The sequence below is a fragment of the Ornithodoros turicata genome, chromosome 5 (assembly GCF_037126465.1).
Source record: "Ornithodoros turicata isolate Travis chromosome 5, ASM3712646v1, whole genome shotgun sequence".
Taxonomy (NCBI): domain Eukaryota; kingdom Metazoa; phylum Arthropoda; class Arachnida; order Ixodida; family Argasidae; genus Ornithodoros; species Ornithodoros turicata.
This window is the reverse complement of record NC_088205.1, coordinates 79595405-79607879: the sequence shown is the minus strand read 5'-3', so window position 1 is coordinate 79607879 and position 12475 is coordinate 79595405. Positions and strand designations below refer to the sequence as shown.

Genomic DNA, 12475 nt, shown 5'->3' with positions numbered 1-12475 from the left:
AACTGCCCAATGACGTCACTTCCACTTCCGATTGACGTGTTATCATGGCTGATCCGGCCGAGCCGATGCTTCGCCGTTGTTTAAATGAATGAACTAGGGAACAAAACGAGTTATTATTTTTCGAATAATGACGTACATAGACTTGGATGTGATATTTTATGCTTCTGTTGACATCACCCTTGTGTAATTAGCAAACAGTTGACAGCTGAGTCGCTCCTGTTTAGCGCATGTAGTGGTGTAGTAGGTGTAGTAGCGTGTGCAGCAGCGAGAAGTTGTTTCGGTTGATTTGATTTATAAAGTTACGGTGAGCAAGAAGGTCTTACAGTTGGAATACGAGGTCTTTATAGATCCGTGCTCTGTAGGTTTCTCTTTCGACGTATCCTACATTTAGGCAGCGCATATTTAATACATCGAAAAGATGCCGAAGAAAAAGTCCGGGCAGCGAAAAAAGGCAGAGAAGCAAAAGCTACGTCAAAAGGCGATCCGAGAAAATGCACATCGAATCGACCTAGCTAACCATCCTTGCAACGCGATTATGGTACGTAAAGTTGTATGGCAAAAAATCCATTGTGTCACGCTGGCGATGCCACCTCTAATTTAACTATTTCAATTTCCAGGAATGCGAAAAGTGTGCTCGGCAAGTATACGGTACACATCGACCCATGGCTCCCGAAGTTTACAGATATTTTCTCTCTCTCCCTGTTAAGGAAGCAGAAGAACCGTGCTTTCTGCTACTTTTGCTCGTCTGTACAGCGCCTGCCTATGTGTGCAAAGTGCGGTACGTAGATCACTCGCTGTACGGTTTGGACAGAATTTGACAGTCCAGTTGTGTGTCCATGTCCAGGAAAAACAAAATGTATGATGAAAACTGGAGACTGCGTCATCAAACACGGTGGACAGTTTACGACGGGCATGGCTATGGTGGTATGCACCCGTACTGCATATTTACTGAAACAATTTCATTAAACTTACACACATGTAGTACAGTCATTGCTCTGTTTGCAAAACCAACAGGGTGCAATTTGTGATTTCTGCGAAGCATGGATATGCCATGGCAGGCAGTGCTTGACATCACATGCTTGCACATGCCCTCTGCAAGATGCAACATGCATAGAGTGCGAGCGATATGTCTGGGAGCACGGTGAGCAAATGAGAGTTCTTTGTTCTGAACCACCGAGAAATCGTTTGATATTTCGCGGATTCTCCACGCAGGAGGACGCATTTTCCGATGCTCGTTCTGTGACAGTTTCCTCTGTGAAGACGACCAGTTTGAACACCAGGCCAGCTGCCAAATTCTCGAAGCGGAGACCTTAAAATGTGAGAAAACATGCAGCATTTTTGTTTATCATCCTATTCTAATGTTTCAGTTAGTAAGTGTCTAACATACCAATGGAGTATTATGCATCTTACAGTAGCTTTAGTAACAAGTAATTAGTTTCTTAATCAAATTCATGATGCATTAATTGAGTTTATGATTAGAACGAATAAAGACCCTCGGTGCAAGGGAAACAAACAGGACAAAGGACAAAATGATATGAAAACATGGAAACTGAAAGTTTGCTCAGCACTGGGTTTATATTTCACTAACCCTACCATTGGTGACTAAGTCTGAGGGGACATGCCCGGTGGAATATGTAGCTTCAATGTGAATTTTTTTTTTTTTTAATCAACTTTGTAACACTGACATCACATTTCATAGTTCAGAATTATCTTGTCAGAATGTTAAGTTCTCTTAACATAGGAGCAGCATACAAACAAGCTGATGTAAGCTGGATGCAAGTCACATATCCTTGAGTCTGTGTCTATGCTTTTTTTTTTTCAGGTCAGTCTTGTAACAGACTAGGGCACCACTCTTGTCTTCGCTGCAAAGTATGTAGCAATCTATTTAATCAGTCTCTTTCGTTACAGTACACGTTACACTAATAGTAACCAACAAATATTACTTTCCTTCGACCGTAGACTTGTTATTGTGACGACCACGTCAAGCGTAAAGGGTTCAAGTACGAACGCAACCAACCAATCCCTTGTCCAAAGTGCGGCTACGACACGCAGCAGACCAAGGACCTCAGCATGTCTAGTATGTGTTGATTACTCTTCACGTTACATTTTTTTGTGCATGTAATTACGCTGATATCCATTTTTGTGCATGTAATTACGCTGATATCCATTTTTGTGCATGTAATTATGCTGATATCCATTTTTGTGCATGTAATTATGCTGATATCGATTTTTGTGCATGTAATTATGCTGATATTCATTTTTGTGTATGTAATTATGCTGATATCCATTTTTGTGCATGTAATTATGCTGATATGCATTACTTTTCAGCACGCCATCACACCTACGGTCGACAGGGAGCAGCGTCCAGGTACCAAGATGAAGATGCCGATGGCGGAGGTTATGAGAACGGAGAGGGTTACTACGGAGCTGGTAAGAGGCGTACTACTTGTTCCTTGTCACAACTATTGGATTGGATTGGATTAGCATTTGTGAGGGTCAATCGAGCTCAAGAGTTCTGTCTGCCTCTAATACCTGCAAAGCATAAAGGAGCAAGGAGATGACGTGAGGTGACACTTCTGACATAACTGCGCCAAATTTTTCGGGCAATGTATCTGTAAAAAAAAAAACGTGAAGAGCATTTTTCCCGAGGCAATATATTATCGTGGCACATCTTAATTTATGGGAGTGCTATAGATGTGCAGCTTAGCTAAGCTTTCTCATACCCGGACAAATGGGCCACTGGGATGGCGGGTGAGGAGAGTTTTTGTGTTTGTTATGACAGATTCGTTTGAAACGACAAACAAAGCAACAAGTCGAAGAATAAGCACCTCAAAACATAGTGAGCGGAGTCGAACACTTCATACATGCACAGAAATTTGTAGCAAACAGGAGGGAAAAATTACTTTTCTGTGATTTTTCTTCAGTTTTGACTGTGTACCTCTTTGTGTGAACAACAATAACAACAACGACAAAAAAAAAAAAGAAAAGAAATGTCAGAACAAAGTCAACACTGTGCAAGTGTAGCACATTGTCCCATCGAGCAACAAATTTTATCTTCTAACATACGGTATGCTCTGACAAGATGTGAGAGTCGAGTGACTGTCAGTTGGTGAAACATACTGTATTACCAACTTGCAGGTGGAGGTGATGTTGAGTACAGTGAAGATGATGATGATGATGACGATGATGATGACGACGACGACGATGATGAAGAAAGCAGCGATGAGGAAGAGGAGCCTGAAGGCGAAGGGAAAAGTGCCAAGGAGAAGGAGTGATACGCTTACTACACTAAGTGATTTCGCTAAAAAAATAAAAAATCAATGGTACACTTTAATGCAGACTATGATGGTGTGAGCACTTACATTACATTTAGATGAGCATGACCAACATGAACATGTTTCCGGGAGACATTACATCGAGTGAAGCATGTGCATTTCTTCACATGTGAACAGCGCAGAGGACAGTAGCGTGTGCCGAAAGCACGACGGAAGCTGCCGCGGACACCAGTGAGGAATCTGTTCAGCATTCACGCGAGTGGGCATTATAGGGTATGGTGGGATATAAATGTAAAAGACAGGTATTCCAAGTTTCAGAACAAATTGTGCAATACATAGAAAATAGACACCACAAATACAGACTCATTGCGCTGTGACATCATGTCATCATGGCACGCACTTCTACCGCTGATGCCCAGTAATGGGGGAGGTCGCATCTCGCGAACTACAACACGCAGGAAAATAATTCCTTTCTCCTCGGTGCTCTTGCATGCAACACAGTGTGTACATGATGCAATGACTGCACCTATCAAAATGTCACAACCCCAGTAAGGAGCAAATCTGTAGAACTGCACAGTGGTTACGGTATGGAACACACTGTACTGGTGCGGAAAAGCAGCCTAGCACGCAGTACTGTGCACCTTCTGTTATGGTTTTCTTTTGAAACAACATTAATGAGCCAAGTCTATGGGGACTTTACATGAAAGAGGAGGATTTTCCCCTTGTTTCTCTCTCCCAAACTCTCAACCAAATTTCGGGGGTGAGGGTTGCACCCCTTAAACCACCCCCTTGCTACGCCCCTGACCTGAAGTATTGAGGAGACAGAAGCAGCTCTCTCCTCTTCCAAGCACGAACAGGATGCGATGCTGTTTCGCGATACCGAAACCGGAAATGAAAACTCACTAAACAGCACGGAGACAATGAAACGGTAGAGAGTTCGATCAGTTTGTTCTGCGTAGTGTTTCAAGCGGTACGGTGCCAAGGAAAGATACGCAACCTCTAGGAAATTCACGGAAAAAGCGGTGCATCTCGGCAAGTGCGAACAACTCGAGAGCATGTATTTGAAAGTGCCACGTCGTCTGCTAACTACCGCGTGTTGCATATTTCGGGGCGCCAGTGCCGTGTATGCCAAAGGGAGTCTGGCCATTAGGAGGAGCTTAAAAAAAGGGGCTCGACCTATCAATCAAACTTAGGCGCATTTCATTGGTTACCGTTTTCCATGGGAGCTGCCATGACACCAAATTTTCTCCAAGATGGAGCATGGTGCTTGGAACGGCGAAGCGGAGATTTCGTGACAAAAAATTTTCACAGACTACTTTAATTTCATACTGTGAGTATATATCCTCATGTACGCATCTGCAAAATCTTCTTCAACTTTCGCTCCGCCATCATTATTTACACGAAAATGGGATATGTTTCGTCGCTAACGTTAGGCCTACCAAGAAAATAGTAAGAAGGACGACGCTTATACGTAGGATTTTGCATTATATAATTTCATTTTATTTATACATACATATTTGCTCATTTTTGATTTGCTCTACTTTCATCACGTGATCTAAAACTCCATAGCGGCAGTCGTCTGCTACGAAGAAGCGGTTGTACCGCTCTCCTGGCCAATCACTTCTGCCAGCAACCATTTCTGCAATTCTGAGTCTTCCCAACATGCCTCTCTCCATGCAGATGGCGTTGATAAAAGTGGGCGCAACATATCCGTCGTTTTGGTGACCACTCTAAACCCATAATAAGGAAGGAAGGTCTGTCACCCAGAGCCGTCGCGAAGCGAGTTTGCGCCCAGGGCAGTGCAAATCTGAAGCGAATCTCCCGTTGCCGTAAAACCCCCTGTAAACAAAGAAAACTAAACGCGTATTTGCACTGCCGAGATCGTAAATTCACATTATCTTGATTCCCGCTTTATACTGTCGAACCAACATGCCAGGGCCTGCCGTTCGGCGCCCTTTCAGGCGGGGGCGCCTTCCCTCTCACACCCCCGTCGCTAGGGCCCTGCTGTCACCTGTGGTATCCGTTTCAATATGAATCAGTCGAGTTTCTCCAAAATGGTGGCACCCAGTAAATAAGGGTGAGGTATAAGTACTGGATGGATGTAATAATAAACAACTGTATTTCGACCTGTGATTCGCTATAGATACCTTAAAAAGTGGGTGGAGCCTCAGGCGTAGGCAGGTCCCATTAATGGCCAGACTCCCTTTGGCATACACGGCACTGGCGCCACCTGGCCCGCAGAAACAGGTCCATTGTCTCAAAATTGATTTTTCTTCCTACTTCCCTCTCTCGCTGGCTGTGTGGCGGAAGAATGACCTCAGAAGTTATAATACAAGCGCGTACTATTTCTGAGTAGCAATAAACCTCTACCCGAGAAACGTTATCATGACGTTGGTAGATAGACTGAAACCAAAACTTGTTCGCTGACTTTTATTGAAAGACAAGTAGGACCGAAGGTCGCCTCCCTTTCAGGGACCACCGTGATCCCCTCAAGACCGTGGCTTCAGTGAACTAGGAACTCTAGGAGTTTCTAGTCCACTGTAGCGTGGCTCTCGACCGCGACCTTGTGCGCCCCCTATAGATTCGAGCGTAGTTCAACTCTACCAAATTGGTGGCGCTGTCGAACACTATGACGCCATTTGTTTACAAACAGGGAGAGGTCTATTGTTACAGAAGTGCACGAGATAGAGTGGTATATGTTACCCTCAAGCATCCAATGCTGCCGCCATCGCATCGTGCCTACCCGAGAAGATTCCTGCCTTTTTAGGCGCCCAATAAGCGTTTATTTATTTATTTATTTATTTTTTTGTGCCGTAAAATTTGCTCACTAGCAATACGTGACAGTGAGCGAAACACAAAGTGCGCAACGGTGCTCAGACGATAAAATGGCTTGGTTTACAGCTACCGCCACACAAGCTACACAGGTGCATATACTAAATATAGTATATCCAAACGAGCAATAAAACTTCATGTTAGAACAGAGGAAGGCTACAGAAAAAAAAAAAGAAAAAGAAAAGAATCGAAAGCATCTCTCACTGTCTTTTACGACTAGCAAACGAACCCGCAACTGCCAGCAACTGAAGAGAACGAAACGTCCCTCGGACTCTCGCACCCAAATACTGCATCTTCACAGAAGAAGAAGAACAAACAGAGGAGGAACTCCGCTCCGTATTAAGAATGTCACCGCGTTCCTTCCTGCTCGGATTCATCGTGTTTGTCGCCGTGGACGTCGCACATGGAAGTATTCCGACACGCTGTGGCGCTTATTGCGGAGGATACGCCATGGTGCGATGTGTGAAGCCGTGCGAGTGCCGCTTCACTCCCGCAATGGGTGACCTCGGACTTTGCGTCGATCCCGACAGTGATCGTCCCGACTATACACCGCATCCTCCGTTCTTTTGAAGCCTTTTCCCATGTCCCGGTGCTGCATTGTTCCGAGCTGCCAGAATGGGGAATGAGATGGCGGTGCGATTTGCCTCGACGAGCTTCCGGTGCAGGTTTTCGTTCGGAACGTGAAAATAAAGTGTGCTGTATATCCACTGTCGTGTGTGTTATAAAGGGTAAGTTTGCACTGCGTGTCACAGTATCTATCCCTCTGTAAAGACGCACATATCGTTCTGTATGTCAGCGCAGATATAAGAAGTCCTACGATTTTCACAGAGAGGAAAATTGCTTCAGTTATCTGTAGATTTTGAGCGACCAGTGGCTTGCGCGAATGCGTGTATAGTCAGTGACAACATAAGTCAAACACTTGACTCCGCTTGCACACAAGAATCGCTCCGCGCACGCGAATGTAGTGCGACCAAGTGGGAACTGGAGGAGGATGAGGGGGGGGGAGCCGGCACTACATCGCGAAGCGGAGGCGTCGTACAAAGTCTGGTAGCCAATCACAGTAGCCTTCCAAGTTCGATGGCCGAGTGTGCGGTCCTAATTGTATGATGTCCTACAACTACACAAACTACATTTCTGAGGGGGCGAAGACGATAGCAGGACCGTCAGGAGAGGAAAGAAAGGACAGAGTACATGACCGTACACTCGTCATCAGACTTGACCGTAACGCTGCAGCCAGTGTTCTCTGCAGATGTAAATTCGCGTAGGCAAGCTACATCGTTGAGGAATTCTATAGTGAAAAACACTTTGTGGGCTTTTGTGTCTGTGGTGTCTCTGCGTCTTTGCTCACGCTCATGCTTCTTCACTATGGAGCCCTCCACAGAACTTCCACTGAGTTCGAGACACGCACCGCCTCACGACAGGGGCATGTCACTCAAACTCATCGCCGGCTGTGCTCCACGCGTGCTTCGACCTATAGTCTCAAACCCAGCGGACAACGCTCGCTAGCGTCTTCGCGCGTCGGGCGCTCGCACGTTACAGTTAAGTTTGACGGCGGTTGTACTTGAACAGAAAAATAAAGCTTTGCATTTCGGATTTCGTGATGTTTGCAACAACACAGAGAAAAGAGAATTACACGGGAAGTATAATCGTCATGAAGAAACAGGAAACGAGTTTTTTTTTTTTTTCGAATGGGAGCGAGCGTGCCTGTGTTGACTGAGTGGGTGCGTGGTGGTGCACAGTTTGGGAAGGGGAACAAGCCCAAAACAAGGTATCCCGGGGGTGTACCAAGACATAATGGTCAATTTGACACGCGTTGCTTGAAACGTCTATCATGGTATTCTGTGTTCACAACAGTGCCTTTCGTTTGTGTCGCGAAATTGGGGGCCGCGCAAGACGTCATGTTATGTGTGTTCTCGCATGTTTTCCACGCTTTCATAACTTGACTGCAACAACAACTGGCTGTTACAGCGCCGCGGTTAGCCAATACAAGTCAAGCGGAAATGACCATAGTGATACCATGATCCCACAATTCCTTGCCATTGACGTCGCTACCGAAACGCATTTGGCTGTTTTGTGTTTTTTTTTTCTGTTCCTTTACCTTATGACGTGTACAGAAACGTTGGTGTACACTTGAGTCACGCATATGCATCCTGCAACTGTGCGTCGTAAAAGCCAAATCTACAGCTGTTGTGTACTTGTCGTTAAAGCGTGAACCGCTACGACCAAAAGTTCTTAAGGCAGCGTCTAGTGCACACCATCTATAACGCCTGCGTATCATCGATAACTTCACCAGGAGCGGCAACCGGAGTCAACGAAACGACGAAACGTTCTTGACTCTCGTGCCCTAATCTGCCACGTCCCCCCATCTCGGCTCTGTGAAGAAGTGGAGGAAGAAGAACAAGAAGTTCCACAGTTCCAATCTCCCTTAGTGGCTCACGGCCATTACCTCATTGGTAGAAGAAGAAGAAGAATGTCGCTGCGTTTCTTCTTGCCCGGATTTATCTTGATGTTCGCCGTGGGTATGGCGCATGGGAGCTATCTCGCACGCTGCGGTGAAATCTGCGGGGGCGCCGGCATGACGGGGTGCGAGTACCCCTGCGAATGCATCTTTCCCGAGTCTGGGGGTGACCTCGGTCTCTGCGTTCCAAGTGACACAGATTATTCCTACCTGCTAAGGCCTCGTTGAAAGGGAGTGAGATAAAACTGGCGAATTCGATCGAATTTGCCTTGGCACGCCTTAGATATAGAGGCTTTTCTTTGGAACGTGAAAATAAATTGTTAATGATGACTGGCGTTTCTGTTGTACTTTACTGAACTTTGCATTGCGTTGTCACGGCATTATTTGCATTATTTGACGACTCTGTAAAAGCAAGAAATTATTCTGCACGTGAGTGCAGGTGTATAGAAGAGTTACAACTTCCACAACGCGGATATACTAATTACTTCCAGAGTTTGTGTGACCTGTGGGTTTCGTGGAGGCTTTCACACTCTCCCCCCCCCCCCTCCCATTTCAGATACACCGTTCCGTCCTACTTAAGTAAATGCCGGATAATAAAATGTATTCGCATCGAAGCAGAAGGTCAGGGACATGCCACCTCCTGCCGTGTCATCTCTATGCAACAGACCAAGACTGCGGAGAGTTGCGTTGCGTTGAGTTGGATTAGGGGAGGAAAGACAGAGAAGGACACGGTGAATGAACGTATACTGTTGTAGAGGAGGTGGTGGTCCCTCTACATGAGTCCCGACCGGCGATGATGGTATGCCACGGAGAGGCGATGACGGTGGCCTGTCTCCATGGCCGCGCCGGTGGAACTGAGGCCGGTGTTCCAGGCGCGTGGCCATCTTCGTCGTTGTCCACGGCCCGCTACACTGTCTTCACCACTTCAACCAATCTCCCATTTCGGTGACCTGGGGCTCCGCAAAGCGCAAGACTGGCGGACAACGAAGGAAACAATGTGCACTGGGTGCCGGCACTGTACTGCGTACGGAAGGTACACAAGGGGGATAAAAGGAAAAAAAATGAGGAAGGAAAAGGTCTTATACGGGCTGTATTCCTCCTTGTCGCACATTTCCCTTTCCCTTTTCGGGTGTCCGCACTCGTGTATGCGATGCCCTGCAGGCACCCACTCCGTCGGCGACCAAAATATTTGCTTCACTCGTTGCCCGCCAGTCGGGCGCTTATCGGAGCCGGAGACGACCGGAGATCGGCTAAAACTGGCAAGGGGGTAACTGAAACAGTATAACGAAGCTTTATGTTTGGTGTGCTTGATGTCTGAAACAGCTCGCTTATGTATCCTATGGTGATAGGAAGCAAACAGGAAGTAATATTACAGCTTCTTGTATCCCCATATCATCGTCATCATGTATTTCTCTCTCTCTCGAATGCGAGTATGGCGATCGCGCGAGGCATCATGGTATAGTGCTTTTGTGCATGCTTTCAGCATTTTCACGAGGCAGGTGCTACAACAGCACATCATTAAAAATGAACTTCATCGCATACCACGCTCCTAGCCAACCATAATCTCGAATGATCGTTATCTGCCGTGATTTGTGGGAGACGGGAGGCGAACATCTTTTCTGTGACGCTAATTTGTTCATAACTGTCACAAAAAAGGCGTACGCTTCCCGTTTTCAACAAATCACGGCAGATAACAGTATCGTTAGAGATTATGGTTGGCTAGGAGCATGCTACGTGGTGAAGTTCATTTCTATAATAATAATAATGGTAGTACAGTCAAACTCCTTTACAACGAAACTCAGGGGACAGCAAAAAAATTCGCAGTAAAGGTATTTTCGTTAAAAAGGATGTCTATTATTGGACCTATAGGCTCCAGCGGGACCGTAAAAAAAATTTGCTGTAGTGGTATTTTCGTTAAAAAGGTGTTCGCTATAAAGGAGTTTGACTGTAGTACTGTGGTGACACGTAAGGTTTGTCTGCGCTGTGTGGCGACACGTTGCACGTGCCGCTAGGTAGGACTGCGGATAATTTGAACCACCTGGGGTTCTGCAATAAGCCAACACAAGTCGAGCCATGCTGCGCAATGTGATTTATACCACAATTCCTAGCGTTTGACAACGGCTTCCGTAACATGTCAGGGCCCCTTTTGGCACTTGTGGAGGGTATACGGCTGTAAATAAATACAAGAATTCGAATGAGGTCGTTTTGAGAAAGGATATTGTCATCTCTGACAGCTTCCATACCTCGAGCGATCAGCGCATTAAAGCATATTGGACAAGCAAGGTCAGTGCATATTGTGCCGAGTTCGGATTTTTTAATTTTTTTCCCCCTTAACAACGATTCCTAAAAAATCAGACGATAATATTTTTCTCCGATATTGAGGTACCAATACATCGCAATGAAAAATATATTTTAGGTCATGTGACAAACGGTTTTCTAAAAAAACAAATGCGAAGTCCTGCTTTATTTTTTATCGGAATCGGACAGGATGTCTTTTATGCCTCTTTACTCCATGACGTGTACATTTGGGTCACGCATCTGCAAACTGAAGTTCCGCTAATGAGTCGTAAAAGCTGAGCAACAGACAGTTAAGTGGTTCTCGTTCACGCAAGAAACGTTTCAACCTACCCTCGTCCACATGTACAACCTATAACGCTTACGTATCATCCTCGAAAACATCATCACTGGCATATCAGTGACTGAACAGAACGAAAAGACGCTCGGTCGTGCCTGCCACGTCTCTCTCCCCGCCGAGAATGTCACCGAGAATGCTGCTGTGTTTCTTCCTGCTCGGCATTATCATGTCCTTCGCAGTGGACGCAGCCCATGCGGTCGGTATTTCCGAATGCGGTGAGGTCTGCGGAAATCATCTACGGTGCGCGCCACCCTGCGAATGCCGCCTCGTATCAATAATGAGCAGCGTTGGTTTCTGCCATGAGCCTTTTTGATGTCCTTCCACGTCCTGGTCCTGCACTGTTCCGAGGTGTGAAGATGGAAACGAGATCTGAATTTGGCTGGACGTGGCCTTAGATACAGGCTTTTGCTGCGAAACGTGACAATAAATCGTTAAACATAGACTCCCGCCTCTGACTCCCATGGACTCCTGGGACTGGCTTTTGTTGGGGTCATGCTTTACTGGCCGCCCTTGCAAACTGCCAGGCGTGTCTCAGGGTATCCTTCGTTTAGTGCCATACCGTTAGGCCCTTAGTTTCGTATATCCCCGGTAATTTTGCAGCTTCTTGTGTCGCGAAAATGGCGGCAGCACAAGACATCAGTGCATATAGTTTTCCAGGCTTTCATACCACGGCCGCTGCAGCTGTTGTTACGGCGCGCTGTTAGCCAACGCAAGCCAAGCCACAATAGTCATAGAGGTGTGGGCGGGTGCAGCCATACCGGCGGATCCGCTCGAGTATCCGCGCGGTATCGTGGTTTGCGGGGAGTCTCTAGTTTCGATCAAGTTTCAGCTCAGGCCGAAAAGCCAGGGCCCGTTTTGGCACTTGTGGAGGGTACACGGCTGTAAATAAATACAAGAATTCGAATGAGGTCGTTTTGAGAAAGGATATTGTCATCTCTGACAGCTTCCATACCTCGAGCGATCAGCGCATTAAAGCATATTGGACAAGCAAGGTCAGTGCACATTGTGCCAAGTTCGGAATTTTTTATTTTTTTTCCCTTAACAACGGTTGCTAAAAAATCAGACGATAATATTTTTCTCCGATATTCAGGTACCAATACATCGCAATGAAAAATATATCTTAGGTCATGTGACAAACAGTTTTCTAAAAAAAAAATGCGAAGTTGGCTGTTAGAACGAATATTGGCAAATTCGGCGTGCAAAAAATGGTGGAGGAGTTACGGGTCGGAATTTACCGCCCAGGGTATACACATCAATACCCCGGCTACCAATACT

At 46.1% G+C, this 12475-nt stretch overlaps 1 protein-coding gene across 4 annotated transcripts; it reads left to right on the top strand.

Moving 5' to 3' along the window:
- The first annotated feature begins 35 nt into the window (after positions 1 to 35).
- On the top strand, positions 36 to 3338 carry LOC135394930 (zinc finger protein 330 homolog). Of its 4 annotated transcripts, none has more exons than XM_064626012.1 (11): positions 36 to 304; positions 392 to 538; positions 618 to 637; positions 708 to 778; positions 845 to 924; positions 1015 to 1141; positions 1213 to 1317; positions 1823 to 1869; positions 1960 to 2077; positions 2329 to 2430; positions 3139 to 3338. In XM_064626012.1, the coding sequence occupies exons 2-11, from the start codon at positions 419 to 421 to the stop codon at positions 3273 to 3275; spliced, it is 927 nt and encodes a 308-aa protein (XP_064482082.1). In that variant the 5' UTR covers positions 36 to 304; positions 392 to 418; the 3' UTR covers positions 3276 to 3338. The 4 variants fall into 4 exon arrangements, with proteins under 4 accessions (XP_064482082.1, XP_064482078.1, XP_064482080.1 ...); XM_064626008.1 differs by having other exon boundaries at positions 363 to 538; XM_064626010.1 differs by having other exon boundaries at positions 348 to 538.
- Positions 3339 to 12475: the final 9137 nt, after the last annotated feature.

Coding starts and splice junctions, on each gene's coding strand:
- LOC135394930 (XM_064626012.1), top strand. CDS start 419: ATGCCGAAGAAAAAGTCCGGGCAGCGAAAAAAGGCAGAGAAGCAAAAG. Junction 1,142..1,212: donor GCGATATGTCTGGGAGCACG/GTGAGCAAATGA, acceptor TTCTCCACGCAG/GAGGACGCATTTTCCGATGC. Junction 2,078..2,328: donor CAAGGACCTCAGCATGTCTA/GTATGTGTTGAT, acceptor ATTACTTTTCAG/CACGCCATCACACCTACGGT.